General features: G+C 39.4%; 2 protein-coding genes across 2 annotated transcripts; both read left to right on the forward strand.

Annotated features, from left to right (window-relative positions):
- The first annotated feature begins 1,837 nt into the window (after positions 1–1,837).
- On the forward strand, positions 1,838–22,811 carry LOC108982486 (importin-5-like). Its single transcript, XM_018953883.2, has 20 exons — positions 1,838–3,230; positions 3,607–3,810; positions 5,589–5,693; positions 5,797–5,862; positions 5,946–6,110; positions 6,559–6,633; positions 6,752–6,906; positions 7,329–7,464; positions 7,552–7,621; positions 7,708–7,835; positions 7,978–8,034; positions 9,356–9,541; positions 9,731–9,823; positions 19,006–19,091; positions 19,174–19,240; positions 19,324–19,390; positions 19,472–19,608; positions 19,782–19,873; positions 19,997–20,063; positions 22,200–22,811. The coding sequence occupies exons 1-20, from the start codon at positions 2,001–2,003 to the stop codon at positions 22,362–22,364; spliced, it is 3,351 nt and encodes a 1,116-aa protein (XP_018809428.1). The 5' UTR covers positions 1,838–2,000; the 3' UTR covers positions 22,365–22,811.
- Positions 22,812–23,845: 1,034 nt separating this feature from the next.
- On the forward strand, positions 23,846–24,655 carry LOC108982485 (ethylene-responsive transcription factor ERN1-like). Its single transcript, XM_035690107.1, has one exon. The coding sequence runs from the start codon at positions 23,846–23,848 to the stop codon at positions 24,653–24,655; it is 810 nt and encodes a 269-aa protein (XP_035546000.1).
- The last annotated feature ends 961 nt before the right edge of the window (positions 24,656–25,616 follow it).

Below are 25,616 nucleotides of genomic sequence, written 5' to 3' on the forward strand. Positions count from 1 at the left end.
GTACGTTCATTGTTCCCTTTGCCTTGGTTGCCTTTATTTGATAGGCTTCACCTCCCTTTGCTTTTGTTGCCTTCCTTATATAAGCCACTTTCCTTTTACATTCCTACTATTTATTGCTCTAATTAGTATGGGTGCTACTTGCACCTTGGGGGAGGGGGGAGTTGGGTCTCCTAGCCTCGTTACCCTATGGCTAAGTGCTCCCTTTTGGATGCGGGGGGACGGATTGGCCCGAAGGACATCCGCTCACAGAGAGAGACCGTGGGGGGAGGGGTATAAAACAAAATCTGAGACGATTAAAAAATTTACTTTTTAATATATATATATATATATATATATATTGGGCTAGGGCGGACAAGTGCAAACCATGGTGGGCTTAGCCCAACTAGGGCCCCATTTGACCGCACGCCTGTCGTGTGTAGGCAGGGCTGGACAAGGGGTGCGAGTAAGCAGGCCAACTGCAGAGGCCCGCTGCCCAACCCTATCGTTTTAGTTCTCACTTGGCTTCACTCCCAATTGGCTTGTTTGTTGTTCATAAGGCTTCATTTGTTTTCACAACTCATTTCAACTCTTTTCAATTCATCTCATTTAATCATTATAATTTTTTTAAATTCACACATAAAATAAAAAAAAATAATTCAACTTTTTCAAATCTCAAAACAAAAATAATATTAAAAATAATATATTTTATTTAATTTTAATTCATCTCATCTAATTTTATCTATAAAAACTAACGCCTTACTTGCCTCATATGGCTTCCTCTCAGCGCATTAGGACTTGGATCGTTTGTGGGTCTAGCCGAATTTCCAACCATTAGTAACTTCCTATCGTCTTTCTAGGTTTGATTGGTATCCTTATATTCTCGTGACTTTTCTAAGTCTTACAAAATGAAACAAAACATCTTTAAATCTTAAAAAAATATATTATTTAAACTTTTCATCTCATCATTACTTATTTATTATTTAAATATAAAATTGATGATAACTTTTATAATATTCAAAATAAAAATGAGCAATGCTACTCATCATCCTAACTTCTATCATCTTCTCATCATTCTATGATGTGTCATTAGATGATTGGAGATTATTTATTATATTTCACTTATAAACTTATCATTTAATGCCACATCATGGGATGATATGAGGATGATGAAAATTAAGATGATGAATAGATTTTTTCAATAAAAATTATTCTGAAAAAATACAATCAAACGATTTTCCAATTCTACTATTCACTTTTACAAGCTCTAATATAATTTTTGTTTTTAACAAAATTATTTTCTCTTTTCATAAAAACCCAATAAACAATACGTCTAACAAATTTCTAAAACATTATCCAAATCTTCTATTTTTGAAACCAAACATGCTAATTCAGAATGAATAAATATCAAATTAGATAGGCAAATAAATTATTGATCTATCTATAGAAGAAGAAAAAACCAATATGTGAAACATACAGTTATTGGATAGAGATTTTATCAAACTCTTCATTCGAATTAAATGATCCAATTTGAAAAGATGAACATAGCATTAAATGCTCATCTAAAATTTATTTTATTTATAATAATGCTACATTTACTTATAATTTTAATTATATTTTTTTTATAAGTCCCATTAAATTTTAAATTTTAAATTTTATAATTTTTAATATATCAATAATTAACATATAAAAAAAATAAAATTTTAAATTTTTTTAAATACATTTAACATTTTCTTTTTATTTAAATTCTTCGGACAAGTTATAAGATGAATTGAAGTGTTCACACATATAGCGTTAAAAACAATTAAAAGCAAAAATGAAATTTGCCATAAAAAACACAGCTAATTATTTATCTCAGATTCTCGAACTCCGCTCTCAAAATCCCGTAGCCTGTCTCTCCCCCACTAATCTCTCACACACGCGTGCACTCAAAAGAGTGTGTTGGAGAAGAGAGGGAGACAGAGCGCGCCAGAGGCTTTCATCAGTCGTCACCGCCACCCAAACCCTAATTACTTCAAAAAATAATGGATTCCAAGTCGACTCAGTTCCAGCAATCCCAACTCGCCGCCGTTCTCGGCCCCGATTCTGCCTCTTTCGAGATCTTAATATCCCACCTAATGTCCACCTCCAACGAGCTCCGTTCCCAGGCCGAGTCACTCTTCAACCTCTGCAAGCAGACCGATCCCGACTCCCTCACCCTCAAACTCGCCCACCTCCTCCAGTCCTCCCCTCACGTTGAGGCTCGTGCCATGTCCGCCATCCTTCTCCGGAAGCAGCTCACCCGCGATGACTCCTATCTCTGGCCCCGTCTCACCGCTTCCACTCACTCATCCCTTAAGTCCACCCTCCTCTCATGTGTCCAACGCGAGGACTCCAAGTCCATCTCCAAGAAGCTGTGCGACACCGTTTCGGAGCTCGCCTCCGGAATCTTGCCCGATAATGGCTGGCCCGAGTTGCTTCCTTTCATGTTCCAATGCGTCTCATCCCATTCTCCTAAACTTCAGGAGTCCGCGTTCCTCATTTTCGCACAGTTGTCTCAGTATATCGGCGACACGCTTGCCCCGCACATCAAACACCTCCACGACGTGTTTCTCCGTTGCTTGACGACGTCCCCGAGCTCCGACGTTAAAGTCGCGGCACTGAACGCAGCGATTAATTTCATCCAGTGCTTATCTGATTCGGCCGATCGAGACCGGTTCCAGGACCTGTTGCCGGCGATGATGACGACTTTGACTGAGGCGTTGAATAACGGTAATGAAGCAACGGCCCAGGAGGCCTTGGAGCTGTTGATCGAGCTGGCGGGGACCGAGCCGCGGTTCCTACGGCGGCAGCTGGTGGACGTGGTGGGCTCCATGCTGCAGATTGCGGAGGCGGAGGCGTTGGAGGAAGGGACAAGGCATTTGGCGATTGAATTCGTGATTACCCTCGCTGAGGCGAGGGAGCGGGCCCCGGGGATGATGCGGAAGCTGCCCCAGTTCATAAGCCGTCTCTTCTCCATTTTGATGAAGATGCTTCTGGATATCGAGGATGATCCTGCATGGCATAGCGCAGAGAGCGAGGAAGAGGACGCAGGCGAGACAAGCAATTATGGCGTCTCTCAGGAGTGTTTGGATCGGCTGTCGATATCTTTAGGCGGCAATACTATTGTTCCGGTGGCCTCTGAGCAGTTGCCTGCATATTTGGCAGCTCCTGAGTGGCAGAAGCACCATGCTGCTCTTATTGCGCTTGCGCAAATCGCCGAGGGTTGCTCGAAGGTATTGATAATGCTAATGATATTACTATTGTGGCGAGTAAAGTTATAGTTTTCTTCCTTCTAATGTGTTTGGAGTGCCAATTTCGGAAATGGTAGCTCGTGGCTTAATTCCAATAATTAAAGCTATATCGATGTTAATTCTTCTTTGACAAAGAATATTCGGTAATGGAATAATGATGCTGGTGAATTTTAGAATAGCTTCACGTGCCTGATATACAGCCGTGGCAGTAATTTAAACTTTGGTTACTAGGTCCACAGTATGTTTTGAAGTTATTCCCTTTCACATATTTTTTGGTAACCATGCCCTTCTGTTAGTTAAATGAAATTACGTTCCTTGGTTGCTCTGATGATTTTTAACCCATTCTCTCTTTTCACAGGTGATGTTAAAAAACTTGGACCATGTGGTGGCAATGGTTCTAAATTCTTTCCAAGATCCACACCCCCGTGTGAGGTGGGCAGCTATTAATGCAATTGGGCAATTGTCGACAGATTTGGGTCCAGACTTGCAAGTTCGGTACCATGCACAGGTGCTGCCCGCGCTTGCTGCAGCAATGGATGATTTCCAGAATCCTAGAGTACAGGTTAGTTGCAGCTATGGGCATTTTTTCTTTTCTTAACTACTGTTTCCATTACTTTCTAATGATTTTATGTTGTTTAGCTCTCTCTACAAACTTTGCTCATGGTTACCTCACAAAACATATTGAGTAGGATTGAGCTAGGATGAGATACACAAATTACTTGGGACTTTTCTCATAGTACCTTGCAAAAAATATTGAGTAGGGTATGTTGCTTGGGACTTACATTGTTTGCAGCCTTCACTTTAGTGATTAAGATGTAGAGCCCTTCTACTCATCATCCCTACACCACACACCACACTTGATTTTTTATTTTTTATTTTGTTTTATTTTTGCTTAACTAAAGACATTCTTCTACTCATCATCCATACATCACACATTTGGTAAGGGAAAAAAATAAAAATAATAAAAAAATCATGTGTGGTGTAGTGATAATGAGTAGAATTTTTCTAATATGTGATCTGAAAAGTTTGGCGTCTTTTTCCCAGTATATTATGAATTCTCGAAATAATTTTAGCTACTTTGTAAACCAAATATGTCCAGCAATTAAGTTAGTATTTGTATTTTGCACCTTGTTTTACTTGTGAATCTGGATAGAATATTGTGAAGGTTATTGTGAATTGAAACTTTGCATGAAGTTTTGTGGTCACTGGATGTAACTTTGCTTGTACCAACATCTTGTTAGTATGGCTTGGAGTTGGAGCATAGCGCTGTAGCTGTCCTTTTAGCATAAAAGATACTACTTTTTCTTAAAATTTTTACTGATGCCAGGTCAGTAATCTGTTTGGATTTTGCAATTCAAAATCTCTTTATGCGTACTGATTGTGGTTATTTGTGGATCTAAGAGTAATTTTAACTCAAATGGGGATTGGAATCATTCTAATTGTTTTAGTTTTGCTGATATGTTAAGTTTGGTTCACACTTCATTTTTAAATAAGGTACTGCATTTTATTAAAAACCCAGAGTTTGTTTCGAACTTCATTAAGGACCGTGGTTAATGTTTGAGGGGCTTTAGGACTATAGAGATTCTGACGACTAGATTCTGAGAACTTCAATGAAACTGATTCTTTGATATAATGGAAATCAACCTTTGGCCAATTCTCAGAACTTGCAGTATATGTGATTTAACATTGCAACAAGGATTTTTCCGTTTTTCCACTGTTTAAAATCTTAGATTTGGCCTGAGGATTGTAGTGCGTCTCCACCTAATCATGCTTATGACTGCATCATTTCTGCATATCAATACATATGGGGAACTTAACTTCAAGAATCTTTTTTTTTTTTTTGGTTTTGGGGGGCGGGGGGGCACGGACTCGGAGGATCAAATTTCTATGGAGCAATGGATTAATACTCCTCAAACCAAAATAGAATCAAGAGGAAAGAATAGAGTGTCTTCTTTCAATCTTTGCTAACCTTGTTTAAACTCTTTGTGCGTGCCACAACATAATTAAAGTTGGATGAGGTGAATAGATTAATTAAGGACTATTACTTTAATTTTAGGGAAATAAATATTCACTGGGTCTTGTGGTATATCTGCAAAAATCTCATATCACAATATTGGTGGTCTTGCTTCTTAGCTACCTATTGGGAGCTTGATTTTTATTTTTTTATTTTTTTTGCATTTAGATCGAAACCTTTGGTCTCCAGGTGTATTTCCTACATACTTCTTTGTCTCTTGGGGGTAATTGGATGGTTTTGTTTTCTGATGGTAGTGTGTTATTAAATGCATCAATTTTATTTTTGTAGTATATTCATTTTTTTTCTCCAAATTATTGTATCTACAGGCACATGCTGCTTCAGCAGTGCTCAACTTCAGTGAGAACTGCACTCCAGATATCTTAACACCTTACTTAGATGGAATAGTGAGCAAATTGCTCGTACTTTTGCAGGTATCAGCTGAAAAATTACAAATTTACAATGCAAACACTGGGATCGTTAATTTTTAAAAACATAATCATCTTTTCAATTCTTATTCTATATGTATCTTTACAGAATGGGAAACAAATGGTGCAAGAGGGTGCCTTGACTGCTTTGGCATCAGTTGCTGATTCATCCCAGGTACTTTATAAAATTATCTGGTCATTAATTTTTTATTTTGGCTTCTTGTTAATGGCACGGCCTAACACAAAGTGTGTCTGTAGGAGCATTTCCAAAAGTACTACGATGCAGTTATGCCTTACCTGAAAGCGATCTTGGTGAATGCCACCGATAAATCTAACCGCATGCTCCGTGCCAAATCTATGGAGTGCATTAGTTTGGTTGGAATGGCTGTTGGGAAGGACAAGTTTAGGGATGATGCTAAGCAGGTAATTAGCATTGTATAGAAAGAATTCTACTGAAGCACCTACTTTTCTCTTCAACCCCTATTCTCTTTAAGAATACACATCTTAATTTTAAACCAGTTTGCCTGTTAAAGACTAAAGTGGTAAATTTTAAACCACTTCGACCCCTTATTCTCTACTGAAATTCTCTGGGGCTTCTTTTGTTTTTCTTTTTCCTCGACTTCTACGGACCTCCAAATGTGGTTTGTTTGTTCTAAATCTAATCCCAATTTAATGCTACAGCTATGCAGAAAACTTCAACTCATCAATTTCTGGGAAGAAAAATTGTTTTTGAAGTCTTGGCAACCAGTTAATTTACCGTTGTCAAATTTTTTGGGTCTTTCTTTATGCGGAAAGGGGGCATGATTTTGTGGTTGACAATATATGTATAATTCACTTAATACTTCTATGTAACGTTTGGTTTTCATGCAAGGTTATGGAAGTGCTTATGTCTTTGCAAGGATCTCAGTTGGAGACAGATGATCCTACAACAAGTTACATGCTACAAGTATGTTTTTGTTATTTAAAAAGCATAGAAAACTTCATCAGATCATCTAAGCTGATATTATTGTTGTTATTTTAATATTGCTATTACAGTTTTATGATACTTGCTCTATATGTTATAGGCGTGGGCCAGACTCTGCAAGTGTTTGGGACAAGATTTTCTTCCTTATATGAACGTTGTCATGCCCCCCTTGCTTCAGTCTGCTCAACTCAAACCTGATGTAACCATTACATCTGCGGATTCAGATAATGATATTGAAGACTCGGATGATGAAAGGTCTGCACATTCTTTATCCTTGAAGTTCATTTAAAACCCTATGAAATTAGGCATGTACAGTGAGTTTCTGAATGCTACTTTACTGACTATCTGAACCTGCTATTATTTGAGCAGTTCAAGGTTTCCTTGTTTCTGCAATTTTGATAGATCTTGTTGTATGGTGTCTTTTCTCAAATGTTCTTAAACCCCCCTTCTCTCTCTCTCTCTCTCTCACACACACACGCGCGCGCGCGCACACACACACACACACACAAATATATGAACAAAATGACACATGCATATCTAATTGAACTTGCTGTTACATTTGAAGTCATATCTTTGCTACTCGGAAAATTGCATTTTAATCAAGAAATGTTTCAATTGTTGTGTTTGTCTTGCTAAATGACACTGGTTATCTCGCTAAGAGTTGTATCCTACTACAGTATGGAGACAATTACTCTCGGGGATAAAAGGATAGGGATCAAGACTAGTGTCCTGGAGGAAAAAGCTACAGCTTGTAACATGCTGTGCTGCTATGCTGATGAGTTGAAAGAAGGATTCTTCCCATGGATCGATCAGGTTTGTCCATGGACATATCTGTGGGCTTTTCTGTCCTAGGCTTTTGAGCAACTTCGATCCTTAGAAATCGATGCATCTCTTATGCAGGTTGCTCCGACTATGGTTCCCCTTTTAAAATTTTATTTCCATGAAGAAGTCAGGAAAGCAGCTGTTTCAGGTATAGAATTGACTCTTCATTGTGGTTTCTTTCCTCTGCTTTTCAATTCTTTCTAAACCTCATGATTGGGAAAATCTACTCCATAGCCATGCCAGAGCTACTGCGCTCTGCAAAATTAGCCTTGGAGAAGGGGCAAGCTCAAGGTCGTAATGAGTCCTATATCAAGCAATTGTCCGACTACATTATTCCAGCTCTGGTGGAAGCATTACATAAGGTAATCATCTTTTATGTAAGACATCATGCCTTTAGAGGAGCATTTCATGTACATGCTTCTTCCCTTACCCCTTTCATTTACTCTGATATCTTTAGAATTTTTGTTTTATGATGTGAGAGGGTGACATCAAATATTTTTTCAGGAACCTGATACAGAGATTTCTGCAAGTATGTTGGACTCGATAAATGAATGCTTACAGGTTTGTCATACTCTAGGATGTTTACTCATGTAACTTCCGCGGCATCATAATTTTGGTGTCTTTCATTGATTACCTATAAAAAAACAAATCGTGTCTTTTGAAGTTATTCTTCGCTGAATACAATTAGCTAGCTTGAAATCATATTAACAATTCAGAATTGTTTTGGAATTTGCCTATCTGATTGTCATTTTCCTGCTAGAAACTGAAGTTTTAGCTAGGACCGAAATTGCTGCAGCAAATGAAGTACAGTGACTGAAACTCAAGTGAGAGAGCCTTAACCCCATTCTGTTGGTGGGCTCTGATGATCTCTTTGCTTTGTAAATAAGGTGGCTTTATCTCTGAAAGTTTGTGTAACCTAGAAAACTGAAAGGGCTTTACTTACGTTCTTATCTCAATTTCTTTAGGACTTTGTGTTCACTTGAACTTTGCTTATTATAAAAGTTTAGTTTGTTCCTTTAGTTATGGAACCTTAGGATCTTAGTGAAGTTGCTCCTGAAGCTTTATTCTGTCAATATTCTAGGGTTACTTGGTGATCAGATAGCGGCTAAAACTTTACTTTTGATTTTTCTTCCAAGATGCACAATGAACTGATCCTGTTGGCTTTAAGTTCTAGCACCCATTCTTTTGCATTAGCATTAGCATTTGTGTCTATGTATATGTGTCAGTACTTGAGTATTCACTTATGAATGTGATAGACTAGTTTTGTACTAGGTTTGAAGAGTAAGTGTGAGCTTATTTTTTGACCTGCAACATGGTGGGGCTCTTTGGACCCATCCCTGGGGAATAGCCCTAGATATGCAATCCCATGTGCTATAACTATGTATCAAGTAATCCAGGGGAACTATTAGTTTGGAGTTGAACCTTGGGTGTCTAAATCTACAGCTCATCCCAAGCCTGGCCTTTTGACCACTAGGCTGCACCAGATGTGTTTCTTAACAAGAAAAACTTGTTTCCTCTTTGTAGCAGAGTCTCCTTTTACTGTTTTACCACTTTTTGTGTTTGACAATATTTTAAGTAGTCTAATAGGAAAAAAAGCCACCCAAACCTCCAAAGTGTGTGAGAGAGCCAGTCTGGGTCTGTTTGTGGATCTACATGTACATGCTCACTGCCTTAGGCATCATCAACATTCCCATTTTGGGATGTGTGCTTCTGAATGCAATCTGTTTTACTTATGTTGTTTGCACCTTGCAGTTAAAAGCTTTATCTTGAATTTTTCTCAGTACAAGTCTGCCTTGTCATTTTGCCTTTTCAATTTCCTTTCATGCTGAATATTACCCGAAGCCCTTGAAGCTATCTTGCCAACTTTGTGTTTCTTCGTCAGATCTCTGGGCCACTTCTGGATGAAAGCCAAGTCAGGTCCATTGTGGAGGAGATAAAACAAGTTATCACAGCCAGTTCAAGTAGAAAAAGAGAGAGAGCAGAGAGGAGTAAAGCTGAAGACTTTGATGCTGAGGAGGGGGAATTGATTAAAGAGGAAAATGAGCAGGAGGAAGAAGTTTTTGACCAAGTTAGTTTTTCATATACCATATCCACTGGTGTCATGCACATCAATGTAGAAGCAAATGCTTTATCAATCAAATTGTAGATAAGATATTGAAGATTATTAGAGATATTAGAAATATCAAATTATTAGAAACGAATATGTACGGAATAGAGATATTCATTTTTCGTGCGTTTACACTGTTTCTTGTTTTAGGTGGGTGAAATTTTGGGAACTTTGATCAAGACATTCAAAGCCTCTTTCTTGCCTTTCTTTGATGAGCTGTCATCCTATCTAACACCTATGTGGGTAAGTTCTTCCAGTTTTTTTGTCCCTTGAATCAAAAGCAAAATTTTTAATTTTGTATGATCTGTTCCTTTAATTCTTGTCTTTCATGGACAACGGAAATGATTAATTTGTGTGAGGTACATTCATTAAGAGATCACGTTTTGAAGATGTGCTTGCTTTTGGAGATTTGACCATGTTAAATTGATGCCATTATAAATCCAGTTTTCATTTCCTTCTTTGGTTTGGAAAATAATGTTTATTTCATCCTTTTGCTCAAGTTTCTCAGCCTAGTACTTTGTATGAAATGGAAAATGAGTGTTTATTTTTGTAAGTTCATTTTACTAACATCTTATTCAAATTTAGGATCTTCAATTGCTTTTACAAGTAGCTATTAGAAGCATCAGATGTTTCAATGGTTGAGCGAACAACGAATGAGCTTAGAATATTTTTCTTTATTTTATTATTCCATTAATTGATTGAAATTGATTTTAATGGCCTGAACATTCATGACTTTAGGGGTGCTACCCGCCGGGGGCGGGTTGCCCCCAGGATCCGGCCTGGCCCCCCGTCTCCTCGTTGGTCTCTATAAAGTCTACCACCTCCGAAATATGAATTGGCTACCCTTTGATCCAATTTTGAGTGCAATTCAATGCCTCCACCGTGGTAGGAGCCAATGAACTCCGGAATGGATCCAATATGTTCTCCTCCGGAGCTAAAGTTCGACTCTGAGGTTACGGTAGTAATAGGGATGACCAAAATACTGTTGGCTATGTCTCAAAGGATGAGATACTTGACATCATGGACCTTCCACCAAGATAAGATATCAAACCCTTGCGTAAATAGGTGCATCTCTGCTGCTAAGTATCTATCCAAATCTAACTATATATGAAGGCTGAAGAAGCTCGACATCTTGCTCCAACCTCTCATCCCACCCTAACCTATGCTTTTTCCCATCCCGACTTCGAGAGGAGGCGATGCGATAAGTGTATGTGCTGGAATGTTACTACCTCTGAATGCAGCAAACTCATCAAACAATCTTTTAAAGGTTTCTCTAACCCTTACCGCAATGTGATTTGCCCATTCCTTCCCATTGACCAATTCTAATCCATACACCATGCTATCAATTTTGTACTGGTGGTCAAGAATAATAACTACATATAGGAAAATGTTTATCCTACCCAAATCTTCCTAATACTTGTCATACTTAGTCTGCATGCTCATTGCCATTTCCCGCAACTTAGTTTGGTCACTTCCATACATTTCATCCAATTGTTTTTTCACATGACATACTCGTTAAAATTCATTAGATGTAACGTACAATGAACTAGAAATGGTGGTTGTGACCTCGTAGAAAAGCCAAAAACATTCTACAAAAATCTAAAAAAAACCCAATTATCATCATTAGGTTTGCCCAATCCTCCACTCATCATTAAATGGTTGACATATTGTATGTCCTCTTCACCCAATAAGTGAAATGCCTCTCTATACTCTTGGGCCATCTCCAACATTAAGGACCAGTTTGGATCCCAAACCCATCTCAACTAATCATTACAGCTTTCCCAAATTTCAACACAAAATATAATAAACAATTCAACTTTTTCAAATAAAAAAAAAATATTCTAACAATATTTTATTCAACTTTCAAATTTCATCTCAATTTAATTCAACTCAATTCAACATTTAAACACAGCCTACGAAGGTTGAGTCCTATCTTGTAGGAACATCAAGACACAACCCCTTCTGGCATTGATTACCTGCAGCCCTTACAACAATCTTGAATTTATCAAGCCTAGCCAGTGTAGATCTCACAAACCTTACCGCACTTCTAACACTTGCAACTGAATCACTCACATCTTTCAAACTGTCGGTTACAATAAGAAGAACATGTGCAACACATGTCACATGTAAACACTCACCACTCATGATTGTCTTATTGTTTTCTCGAAGTTTATTCTTGAGACACCCCAAAGCAGTATCATTAGAAGAAGCATTGTCAACCGTTATTGTCACAACCCGCTTCAACCGCCACTCGTCTATTGCGGCCTCCAAGGCCTTCCCACTGGTCCCACCCTTATGATTGGAAATTAAACAAAACTTGAGAATCTTTTTGTTTAATTGTCAATCACAATCTACAAAATGTGCCTTTAAAGACAATTAAAATTTTGGATGTCTATGTATTGGTCGTGTGGCAAATTCTTTTTTTTTTTTTATAAGTAAGAGATCAATTTTATTGATACGCATGAAATAGGCATAGCCTGTGTATAGATGAGGTATACAAACGAACACCTAGATACATTCTATGAACGGTAGATTAAAGAGAAGTCAAGAGCATTGTTCCCATTTAGTACAAAAGCTGAAAACCAAAGTATTAAAGTGTACAAAAAAATTCTGAAGCTTCACCATTGTGCGCTCCTTATCTTCAAAACAATGCCCATTCCTTTATGACCAAATACACCACGTGATGCACAACGAAACCATCTTTCACATTGCCGCCACTTGAATACAACCTTGAATATTTTTCCAACAGCCCAATAAATCCACCACCCTCGATGGCATTATCCAAGCAATATCAACCCTTCTAAAGATCTCATCCCACAACACCCTTGTCGCCTCACAATGCAATAAGAGGTGATCTACTGATTCTCCATTCTTTTTACACATATAACACCAATCCATCACAACACACCCGCTCTTCCTTAAATTGTCCATGGTCAAAATCTTCCCAAGAGCAACAGTTTATAAGAAGAAAGCTACTTTAGAAGGCACACGAGACCTCCAAATATTCTTCCAAGGGAAGTGAACGTTAGCTTGTGATGTCAATATTTTGTAGTACGCCTTGACTGTACATTTCTTGTTGTCATTGGACCTCCACTGCATTCTATTCTCCTGTGCCGTAAGGTGTCCGATGGAGTATATCAATCTGAAAAAATCTGAGGCGGTGGGTAATTCCCAATCTTGAAGGTCCCTATTAAAAATGATATTCTATTGGTGAGAGCCATGGGAGAATACCCGCAAATCTGCCACTGACGCTTGCTTGTTAGTTGCAATATGATAAGGAGCTGGAAAGGCCCTATCAAGAGCGCAATCTCCATACCACACATCTCGCCAAAGCTTGATTCTAGTACCCTCTCCGGCCATAAAACGTATATGTTTTTTAAAACATGGCCATCCATTCATAAATTTCCATAACCACCCCCCCCCCCAAAAAAAAAAAAAAAAAAAAAACCTTCCATGTCTAGAGTCAATAATTTCATTCCACAACGACTCCCCTTCCAAGTGGTATCTCCATAACCATTTCCCCATTAAAATTTTATTGAAGGTTCTCAAGTTGCACACATTCAAACCCCCATTCGAAATTGGGGATCATACTGTATTCCATTTAACAAGATGAAATTTCTTTTCCTCCCTAGGCCCCCCCATAAAAACGCTCGAAAGAGTTTCTCAATCCTATTTTCCACCCCTGCAGACATAGGAAACAAAGATAAAAAACTAGGTGGGAAGATTCAGTTCTTCTACGTACAGTCGTGGTGGGTAATCATGGGGGAGTCAACTTGCCCATCAACCTGTCACTTTTAAAAAAACTACAGATAGAATCCGGCAAGCTCTTGCATCAAGCCCCATCACCTAACGCCACCACTTCTCCACGTTGTCGGTCCTATCCCCTAACTCCACCACCCCACTCACCTCTAAGGAGAAAACTCGTGCTGCCCTCTCCCTCCTCAAGTACTAGCAAAATCCTCACAAAATCCTTGAGATTTGCCGCGCCGCTTCCCTCACTCCCAACTCCCACCTCGACCGCATCCCCTTCTCCGTCGCCGTCTCCAAGCTCTCTTGCGCCAATCACTTTGACGTCATCCGCCAATTCCTCGAAGAGGAGCTCAAGTCCCACCCCGACCTCAAAACCAAGCGTTTTGCATCCCACGCCATTGTACTCTACGGCTAGGCCAAAATGCTCTACTAGGCCATTGAGACTATTCAGCAAATGGACCAATTGGGCATCGACCGCTCTGTCAAATCCCTCAATGCGTGCTCTTCGCTGGTCTTCTTTCCAAGGATTACAAGGAGCTGAAATGAATTTAACTCGAGTTCCCTAAGTTTTATTTCATCTAGCTGGGTTTGGATAAATACAACACAGTGATAAAGGCGTTTTGGGATTCAGATTCTACGAGTTACGGGTACATGGTGTTGGGCGAGATGGAGAAGAAATTTGTGAAGCCGAACGCGACGAGCTATGGGAACTCGATTGTTGGGTTATCAAGGAGGAAAGGTTCGAGGACGTTGGGAAAGTTATGAAGTTGATGCAGGACCATGGGGTGCACCCTGGTATTGGTACCTAGAACATAAGGATTCAGGGCTTGTCTAAGCTGAAGAAGTCGTTGGAGGCGAAGGCTTTGCTTGATGGAATGATGTCGAGGGGGATGAAGCCGAATGCGGTCACGTATTCGCATTTGATTCATGGATTTTGTAAAGAAGGGAATTTGGATCAAATGGAAGGAGTGTTCATGGGAAGACGAAGGATGTGGACAAAAGGGATCGTTTTCCATTTGACTGAAAAGGTGTCGTTTTATTTTCCATGTGGGCACTGACTTCTCCATGGTTACGCACGGCGCTTGCATATAGCTTTTTTCGGGAAGATTAGTTAAGGTGCTCTTTATTAAAGTGAGTCGACCCTCTTTCGATAAATACACCTGTTTCCAGCCGGCCAGCCTTTTTTCTACCTTCACCATCCGACCTAGTGCCTCCATATCTATAACAAACAGAAGAGAGGATAAATGATCTCCTTGCCTCAAACCACGAGAATTGTAAAAAAAAACCCAGCAGGGGACTAGGGGTGCCGTGAATAAGAACCGAGAAATGAGCAGTGGAAACACAATGTCGAATCCATGAGATCCACCTATCACCAAAATCACACCTTTCGAGCAAGTATAAAAGAAATTCCCAATTCACATGATCATATGTCTTTTCCATGTCAAGCGTGCAAAGGATGCCTGGAACTCCCTCCCATAGTCTGTGATCCAAACACTCATTTGCAATAAGAACCGAGTCAAGAATTTCTCTCCCATGAATAAATGCATTTTAAGGCTTGGAAATAATTTGTTCCAATACTGGGATTAGTCGACTAGCAAGAACCTTTGAGATGATCTTGTATACCCCACTAACCAGACTTATAGGACGGAAATCCTCAATTGTCTTAGCCCCATGTTTCTTTGGAATGAGAGCAATGAGTGTCGCATTGAGGCATTTTTTAGACTTTTTAAAAGAGTGAAATTCATAAAAAACCTATACATCCCCTTTCACAATGTCCCAACATGTTTGAAAGAATCCCATTGAAAATCCATCCGGATCCAGCGCTTTGTCCTTAGCCATACCGGTAATGACCTTATAGATCTCATCTTTGTCAAAAGGTCTCTCCAAATAGCTTGCACTCTGCAAATCAATTGCCTCAAACAACAAATCATCAAGCTTCGGCCTCCAACAAGCTGGTTTCGTAAACAGGTTCTCGTAATAATGCACAATATGATTTTCTAATTCAGAGGGGGAAGAGATAGCTTAAGTACTTGAGTGAAGTGTCTTGATAGCATTGTTGCGCTGATGTGAATTAACCACTTTTTGGTAGAACTTCGTACATTTATCACATTCTTTTAGTCCAAGGGCCCTGATTTTTGTCGCCATAAAGTCTCATTCGACAACAATACCCTATCCAAATTAGTCACAACTGAACTCTTCCTCAATATTACCCCCTCCGAGGTGTCTCCCATCAATTCTCTTCCCTCTAACTCCTGCAACTCCTCTAAAAGAGTAGTCTTCTAGTTGTTGATGTTACCAAAAACTTCAAAGTTCTACTTCTTTAAGTCCTGCTTCAAAGTCTTAAGCTTACCTGCAAGAATGAAATTAGGAGTGCTTGCAAACTGATATGAAGACCATCAAACGTGCACCATCTCTACAAAACCATTCGCCCACATATTCTCAAACTTGAAGTACTAGCAACCCCCATGAATACCTCCACAATCTAGCAAAATAGGAAAGTGATCTGAGCTAACTCGGGGCCTTCTGACATAACTCCGGATAATGGGCTCCCACGAAGGTGAGATGAAGAATCTATCCAATCTCGACCAACCCTGGCTATTTGACCAAGTGAACTCACCCCAACAAGGGGGAGATCCATGAGGTACAAGTCAAAAATGAATTCAGAGAACTCCTCCATAGCCACAAAATTATGATAGTTCCCTGATCTCTCGCTTGGAAAGCGAGTAATACTAAAATCCCCACCCATACACCACGACACTTCCCATAAAGAATATGAGCCCGCCAACTCGTCCCATAGCCTTCTCCTATCTCTAACCACGTCTGGCCCATAAGTGCCTACAAAAGCCCTCTCCCACCCGTCAACAACATTTTTAAAAAAACTAGCGACCGAGTAGTCTCCAACACACTCTACCGCCTCTACTACTCTTTTATCCCACATTAACAACGCACCACCTGAGGCTCCCAAAGAGGCTAAGTAAGACTAGCACACATATGAACACCCCTATAAACTATGAACAATTTTTCTATCAATAACCTCCACCTTTGTTTCTTGAAAATGCACCACATCTACCTTCCACATCCGCAAACTCTTTGACCCCTCAATTGATTTCTCAACAGTTTTCTATGTACACCGCATAGTTTCATAATATCTTTCGCCACCATGTGGCGAGAAGGAATGTCAAATCTAGGTTCCTAGTACTTAGAGAATGCTTAAAACCCTTTACCCTTGACAAATCGTTCTAAGTGGACTTTCAATTGGGATGTACTATGTCTTTTGTAGTGACATTCATGCACTTTACCACAATGGTTTCACTTAGCTTGGGGTTATTAGGGTCATCACCCTCTATTTTGGTGAAGTGTGACTACACAACTGAAACTGGTTATGTACTTGGTTGGCTCATGGGTGTAGGGGTAGGGGTAGGGGTAGGGGTTGGTGTAAGGGTGGTAGGGGTAGGGGTAGTGATAGCGGTTTGGGTAGGAGTATGAGAGCTAGCACTAACGCTAGGGTTTGGATTTCACTCACTATCCATTCCCGTTGACTTATAAAAATTTGACATGATGCAAAAATACACAACAATTAAAATCATACAATCATGAACATCATAACTATTTTGGGGTTTCAATATCGAAACCCCACTCGATTCATTTAAGGTTTCGGATTGAAACCCTAACCTAATTGAAAACAGATTGGGGTTTCAATATTGAAACCCTAAATTAATCCGAAACCGGATTGAAACCCTAAATTTACATACACAATACAATCACAAATTCACACAAATCACAATCCAATCTCCACAACACACAAATCACAATCCCATCCTTCATAGTCCAATCCGAAACATCCATTGTCAAACTAAAAAAAAAAGGCTTGGGTCCTCAGGATACTTACAGAATGTAGGAGAGAGATACTCGGATAGGGAGTTAGTTGCAGCCTGTAGATGGCAACTGCGACGGCGTGAGGGTGCGAGAGAGGGTAGAGAGTGTCTGAGTAAAAAAGGGGGGAGTTTTAGGGATTAATTAAACGAATGTTGTTTTAATATATGTATAAGTTTTTTTAATAAATACATATATATATAAAATGCGGAGCGGAGTGGGGGAAAAGCGGACGGGGGCCCAGCCTGTACTGCCTCACACCCGTTGGGGTGCCCAGATGTGTGTGGATTATCCCGCTGGCTGCATCCGGCAGATGGGGCCCTCGCCTCGCCCAGGCGGGGCCGGACGGGGTGGGGTGGGGCCCTGCCGCCCAGTCCTACATGACTTTCATGTATCTCTAGACAATCATGCATAGGTATTGCTCTTGTATACTTTTTTTTAGAAAAAAAGGTATTGCACTTGTGTATATGCCATGTACATGGGCTATGCCTATCTATGTCATCAATAAAATTCATTCTTACCAATAAAAAAGTATTTGTTTTACTGAATTTACTTGATACTAGTCCTGTTGGTTTTAGCGATCCTCTCTCTTGCTCATTAATTATTTGGTTGGAAATATTTAGGATTACACTCAATGGTGTATGGGTATAGTGTGGGGAACAATATAAGTTTCATTTTAGTAATTTTATGAAGCACCTATTGAGATGGATAGTTGTAGCAAGGGAATATGACATGAACTGAAAAGTTTTGTATTGGGATCTTGCAATTATAATTCACTCCTAATATGAATGCCATGTTTTCCTTTTCAGAATGTCCTGAAGTACGTATCCAAATGTTAAAAGTGAAAGTATTAAATTCATCAAATTTTTATATCATGTTACATTTTTTAAGATCCTCATGAGTGAGCCTTGTGGTAAGTGCAAGGGGGCGCTGCACTTTTGTCTTGTTCTTAATAATAGTGCCATTTCAAAGCAAGACATTTACATTGGATCATCATAGTAGTATTTTATTAAAGGATGAAGTTTCAGAAACATTGCTAGATATTTGAGCTGGCTGTTCGAGTAGAGTATGAAGTTATTAAAGGTGCTGAATATGCCAGGGTATGAGGTAGAAGCTGTGACCAGTGCTTAACAGTAGATATGGCTCTAGTGGAAGGTGAAGATTCCCATGCCTTGAGATATTGTAGAATGGTCCTAGATAGAGCGTTAGTTGTGACCAAACAATTTTGTCGCTGACCCAAGTGGCTGGTTCTAGCATTCTTGACCATAGTTTCTAATACCGGATCTGTAAAATATCATTGTTATTCATAATTGAGGGTTGCATCTGCTTGGCAGTGTTTTATCTCTTCTGATGATTATTAACACACTCTTGCTTTAGGCATGCCTTGGCCATAGCTTATTATCTCTTCAGGTTTATTTTGAAGATCACATAATCTGGATGGTAAATCTGGAGACAATTTTGCAGCTGAATTGAAAGTTAATGAAACAGAAATTCCATTTGCTTTGAAAATATATTTGTAACCAGCTGTGTATCCTCCTCATTTTGAAAATCTTGCTGACTGTGCCTGATCTAAGTAGGACGCCTTTAGTTTACGTTCTCATGAGATGTCGTGTGCCTTTTAGTTAATTTTTTTAACTGTATAGACCAAGGGTGATTGAACACTTTGAATGCTATACACAATTCTTTTGAACTCTTGGATTTATTCCATTTTTTGTTTTGTTTTTTCATTATTTTTTTGTTAAATTAAGATATCATGATTTCATTTTCACTTCCCTCAGAACTGTCTCTTGTCCTGATTACAGGGTAAGGACAAGACACCTGAGGAGAGAAGGATTGCAATTTGCATCTTTGATGATGTGGCAGAGCAGTGTCATGAAGCAGCTCTTAAGTATGCTCTATAACATTGTTTAGTAGGGATAATTGGTTGCATCTGCTCTATAACATTTATTTTTATATTGTGGATGAAACAGATACTATGATACATTTCTTCCTTTCCTGTTGGAGGCTTGCAATGATGAAAATCCTGATGTTCGACAGGTCTGCACTCCTTAAAATGTTACAATTGATATGATTTAAGTCTGCAATTGCTCTAACTCATGTTGTTCTGTTATTTCTTTCAGGCAGCTGTATATGGCCTTGGGGTTTGTGCAGAATTTGGTGGATCTGTGTTTAAACCTCTTGTTGGAGGTATTTCTGCTTACATTTCTAAAAGTATTTGAATTGCTTATTTATCGAATAGTAGTAACAATATTCATGGGATTTTTCCAGAGGCTCTTTCGAGGCTAAATATTGTGATACGGCATCCCAATGCGGTGGAGCCTGATAATGTCATGGCATATGATAATGCTGTTTCTGCACTCGGAAAAATTTGCCAGTTTCATCGTGACAGCATAGATTCAGCTCAGGTGCCACCATATTGCTATGAAAACCTTCCCTCTTCCCTCTTTTCCAATAGTGTTTTTGAATATTTTCTTATTAAATACTTGAAGAATAATTCTTTTCCTATCCTTTTTTTCCTGGTAAACCTTTCCTCAAATTGCATCTTATTCGCCCTTATAAAAAAAGTTGCGATTGGCAGGTTGTTCCTGCATGGTTAAACTGCTTGCCAATAAAAGGTGACTTGATTGAGGCCAAAGTTGTTCACGAGCAACTTTGTTCCATGGTGGAGAGGTAAGGACTTCAACCTTGGTTGGCTTGCCACTTTTCTCATCTTTACTCCTTTAGTCTGTTAACTTGTTTATGTCTCAGTAACTTATCCATTACATAATTTAAAGAGCTTTTTCACATCTGCAGGTCAGATGGCGAAGTTTTAGGTCCCAACAATCAATATCTTCCTAAAATTGTTGCAGTGTTTGCTGAGGTTAGTTCCTTATTAATTTTATTTTGATTGAACACTATTGACTTCACTGATGGAATGTATATAGTAGTATAGCTACCCACACATGGTGAGTGGGGGCACCCTTCAACCCAAGGTTAAGGCGCTTCACACAGTGGGTAGAGGTCAATTTAGCCTTAACACCCTGCACCTCCAACCACTTTAAGGTCCCACTTGGTTCCTAGCTCACCTTACCGAGCTTGACCACTTTACTGAGCTTAAACATGTGTACTTAAGCCAACTACTCTTATGTGTCAGTATGATGTCATAAAAATCTGAGATCCATCCTTACCCAGTAGATCTTCTTTTATCTAATGGCTAATTTCATAGAATGTAAGAATAAGTGGATCAGATGTAAAGACTGTTTTTTGAGTATTGGAAGAAAAAGTGGGTGTAATGACTTGAGGAAAATGCTAGCCACATTTGAGCTATGATTTCAAAAAGACCAGTCAATTTGAAGCTTCCCTAGAATCACTTATAAAAACCTAATGTCACCTAGTAAGTACCCAATGACAAAAAGAATAGGTAATACACCATCTATACACAATGAAGCACATGGTCTCCATCCCTTCCAAAATGGATGTTCTATGAATCTCTTACCTTTAGGGACAATTTCACACCACCATGAACATTTGGTGCAACTTAGAAATTACCAGAGTTGTGCGGGGATACACAGCAATATTGGAGGCGTGCCTAATGTTTATTGAACAAGTAGATAACTAATCAACCATGATGCTCGAGAAAAAAATGGAAAAGCAATTTAATAGGCCATAAGTTACTGGGCTCACTTTTTGGAGTTCTTTCTTTATTTATTTGTCCTGTGGGAACCTATTTTTGATCCTATAAGCAATACAGCTGGTGGCAGTCAACCTCAAATGCCCCCAATTTATTAGTTGAAGTAGCTTGCGCCTCCCCCTTAGCCTGTCATGTAATGAAGTTCTTGTGTACCTTAGGCCCGCTGCCCACCCCTGACGGGTGGGTTTTGCTTCTGCCCGCCCCCCACCTCCTATGGGGGGCTCTATCACTACCCGTCCCTGCTCCTGCCCATAACATATTCCGTCTGTACCCGTCCAACGGCCAGACGGGTGTGACACTCATATCACCTGTGTAAATAAAAAAAATTGTTTTGCTTGCCAAACCGCAATCAACAGCCAAATCACAGCCAAACAACAGCCAAGTACAAAGAAAACAAATCACGAAAGAGAGGAAGAAAAGAGATTACTTGATGGCTGATGCTGCGGCTTGCAAATCTGTGATGCATTGGGCGGTACTGAGTGATGGCCGACGAGGTGCAAAGAGAGCGAGGGCTGTGCGAGGTGGAGGGGGAGAGAGAGAAGGCAACAGAGTGGATGACTGAAAGATGATGACTCATATGAGAGGCGACGAAGAGGAAGACTTGAGCTGAGTGGCTGAGAGTGGTAGAAAGAGAAGAAGTTTAGATGAGAGCGATGGCATGGGGTGTGGAAGAAAGAGAAGGGTGAAAAGATAAAAACCTATAGGTTGCGATTCTTTCTGCCTGCAAAATGAATGAGAATTATCAACTAAATATATTTACGGGTGGGAGGGTTTTTTACCAGGTGGTATTTTAATTAAACCGCCCCCTGCCCACCCATGGTTGGATTTATATAAGACCCAGCCGCCAGCCCAGGGTAAGGCATGGAGATTAAGCCCATTACCCCTAGGGGCCAGGCGGATCCGTCATGTGGGCATTAGGTCACCACTGCTCAGACCTAGTGCACCTAGGCTCTATATCTTTTATTTATAAAATTTTGATTACTTATAAAAGTAAAAATATATGGCAGAATATAAGCTCAATTCTTTTTGCCATGCCCCATATATTGTTGATCTTAGTGTGTTAATTACCTGTAATGTATTGCTTATCCAAAGAAATTAAAGTTATGCCATGGTCTTATCAAAAGCCATCTTAAATCCCAGTACTAGAGTCAGCTTTTGACTTGTTGGCATGCTTAAGTATTTATTATGTAGCCATCGTTTTGCTTCAACTTTTTCAACTCACTGTTTCAAGTTTGTGATATGCTACACACAATAAGATTTTAGTGACCACATAACTTGATTTAAGTGCAGTATTTTCTCTAATTGAGGGGAGTGATAAATTGTTAGGTTCTATGTGCGGGTAAGGATCTAGCAACAGAACAAACTGCAAGCCGAATGATTAATCTGCTGAGGCAGCTTCAGCAGACCTTACCACCATCTACTCTGGCACAGACGTGGTCCTCGTTGCAGCCCCAGCAACAGCTTGCCTTGCAATCTATCCTCTCTCAATAGTGTCCACGGTGAAAGTTGGCTTTCTTGCTTGCTGCTATGCCTGTTCTGTCTGTGTGTCATATAATTACCACCCATTCTTTTTCCATAAGATGGTTCCCATCCTTATAGCGTGATGCTTTACAGCAACCGGAATCAGTTTTTTGAGTGTGAAAGTCATCATTGCAATTGAAAATGAAGCAGTTTTGTAGAATGTGTATATTACAAGTTGTTATTTTTAGTGTGATTTTGGGTCCATAAGAGAAGAAGGGTAGGTGATTGTGATTGTTGAAATTTTGTTTTCCTTTCTTTCCCCTCACCCCATTTTTCTGGACGATTGGTGCGTGAGATTAGAGGATTGTCGTTTGAGGCAATTCCTGTAGCAGTTTTGGCCACATTGTTTGTATTCTCGTGAATGATTAATGGTGAAAATTAATGACCTAAATAGGGATCTTTGATACTTGAAGTGCAATTATGCATGCATTTTTTCCATCCAGTTTGACATCATCATCATGTATGAATTTGAGGTGAGTAGAAATGAGTGGTGTCGATCAACTCATATAAAATATTCAGATTTATTTGACATATTCAGACTAAACATATAGAAAAAGGTTATGCAGATTATTTGACTCGATTTATTTATTAAACAGCTGTACTGTGACTGTGAGGGTTTGTGACGTGAGAGGTTTGATCCATTGAATTAAATGAAGTATATGATCCATAAGTGGATGCAATACTAACTCAATCCATGAATACCACCGTAGTGCTAGTCGACCTTTTTTCTTTTTCATTTTTTTAATCATTTACGGGAACAAAGTATTGCAAGATTTGAGATTCATATTAAAGAAGAAAGCCACCGGGGCTATTGATACGCACTGTCTTGCTATTACTATGACAACATCTTATGATTTATCCGCTGGAGGAAGGAGCATCGAACACAAGTGTTTTGGAGAGTTTATGCAGTTAGTAGCCGTCTCGTGTGATTCCAAAGCGAGATTACCTACTTTTAACTTTGTATTGTGTCTCCAAGTGTCGTGCTTTCGTGCCCTTCACGAACTCCTGCCTGTTTATCGTTGACCCACCTGAAGTTGTTGGTGTGAGGACAACAACTCCGGCCCACCGCTGAGTGATCAAAATAATTAATAAAATCCAAGCCATAGACTTTTCTCTTTATTTTTATCTCTCTCCACGCATCTATTCTGTATTTCTTTTATTTATTTCCATTTTGCGTCACCTTGCCTTGCCTGTCCTTTTTAGGGAAAACATATTAAGTCATATATCTCCAAAGTAGCTGTATGATTCAGTCTTCACCGAGCGTTGAGAAATCAGTCAAAACTTGGGAGGAATAAATGTAAAATGATTTGCTGACAAGCAACCAAACGACGAGCTCCCCACTAAACTTAATTCCTCCAAAAACTCCTGCCTAGCTAGCTTCTTCCCTTCCTCGTATAAATCAGCCCCCTCCCTCTCTCATCGTTAACTCAAGCTCCTTTCAAAACTTAGAAATGGAACATCTTCTTCGAAAACAGCAGAAAGGAGTTTCAGCCAACATGCAAAGCAAATACAAAGAGAGGACCACGAACAATAATTTTATTAGCAAAAGCAAGTTTGTTGGGGTGAGACAAAGGCCTTCTGGGAAATGGGTAGCAGAGATCAAAGACACAACGCACAAGATAAGGATGTGGCTCGGCACCTTCGAGTCAGCCGAACAAGCTGCTCGAGCTTACGATGAAGCTGCTTTCCTTCTTCGTGGTTCCAACACTCGAACCAACTTTGCAACTCATATCTCCCCAGATTCACCTATCTCTTTGAAAATAAAGAACCTGCTCCATCAGAAAAAGACTTCGAAACAACACCCTTCAGCAGTCCCCACCGTTAAACCGGCGAGTACTAGAATTACTCCTACTTGTTGTCTCACTAATTTTAGCACTAAACAAAGTGCTTCTTCTAGTGGCAAAGACCAAGGTCCTTTGATGGTTGGCGATGTATATAGACCAGAATTAAGCAACTGCGTTGCGGGAGTTGAAGCAGGCAAGTTTCATTCTGATCACTCGTGGACATCTCAAAGTCCTACTGGGTCAGATCAGCTTCCATTACTTCAAGATAGGTTGGAGTTTCCCAAACATGGTGTTAATAATTTGATGCCTGCAGATACAACATATGTAGAGCTTACAGAATTTGAAAGAATGAAGGTAGAAAGACAGATTTCAGCTTCGTTATATGAGATGAATGGAGTGAACGACTATGCATATGATGACGCTAGTGATCCCCTCTGGGATCTGTCCGCTCTCTGTCACTTGTTCTGTCCAAGTTAATAATTCTCTCTCTCAATGCAATGAGAATATGTTGAAAGAGATCGGCAGCTATGCCTTTCATGTTTTCAAAATGATCTGGTGATTTTGAGAAGCGCTACCACTTGGCGATGAAGAGAGGGTACTGAAATCTTAATTAATTCATGAAGATCGATATACAGTATTACATATATGCTGGTTGGATGTGGTAGCTTTCACTACCTGACCAATGAAGCCCTGTTTGTAGTCTTTCGTAATCCTATTGGCGGTATTGATGGCTGTGCATAACATTCATTATAATAAGACGACATTTTTGGGTCCCCCAAGGCTCATTGGGAGTCTGGGACTTTGTGAATGGCTTACTGTTATAACTACAAGGCTATATTAATATGAAATCACCAGACTGATCAACTTGTAAAAGTTCAGTAATTTTCTGTAAAAAGTAGAAAAAAATCTTTAATCTTTCAGATCAAAGTTGATAGAGTTCCATCCATCAAAGTTGGTACTAGTGGCCCAACCACTCCGTGTTAAGATCAATAAACAGATCAGATCTAAATTTTTCGAACTAGTTTTGGAAAAAAATTGGTAATTTTTAGTTTTATTTTGGTCGAATAGATTACTGATTTTAATGAAAGAAAGACAAAATATTAAAGATGAAAGAAGCAGAATTGTTTTTAATGTTAAAATCAGTTTCTTGAGTCTTTTTGGGCCGGAGGGAAAGAATATAGAAAATTCTCATGTACCGTTGTTCTATGGAACCGATGTGACAATTCTTATCAACCAGCTCCAGCACAAATCAAAATAATGCAAGTGATGGGCAAGCCTGCATTAGTATAAAAAAATTTAAAGGTAAACCCTTTTAAAAAATAATGTTATATGGATGTTACACGGCTACTGTGTTAGAAGTAAGATTATTCATTCCAAAAACTTGAATTTATGATCATGACATTAATGCTCTAACAACTTTGATGCAATTTTGAGCTGA

This window comes from Juglans regia, chromosome 5 (genome assembly GCF_001411555.2).
Source record: "Juglans regia cultivar Chandler chromosome 5, Walnut 2.0, whole genome shotgun sequence".
Taxonomy (NCBI): Eukaryota; Viridiplantae; Streptophyta; class Magnoliopsida; order Fagales; family Juglandaceae; genus Juglans; species Juglans regia.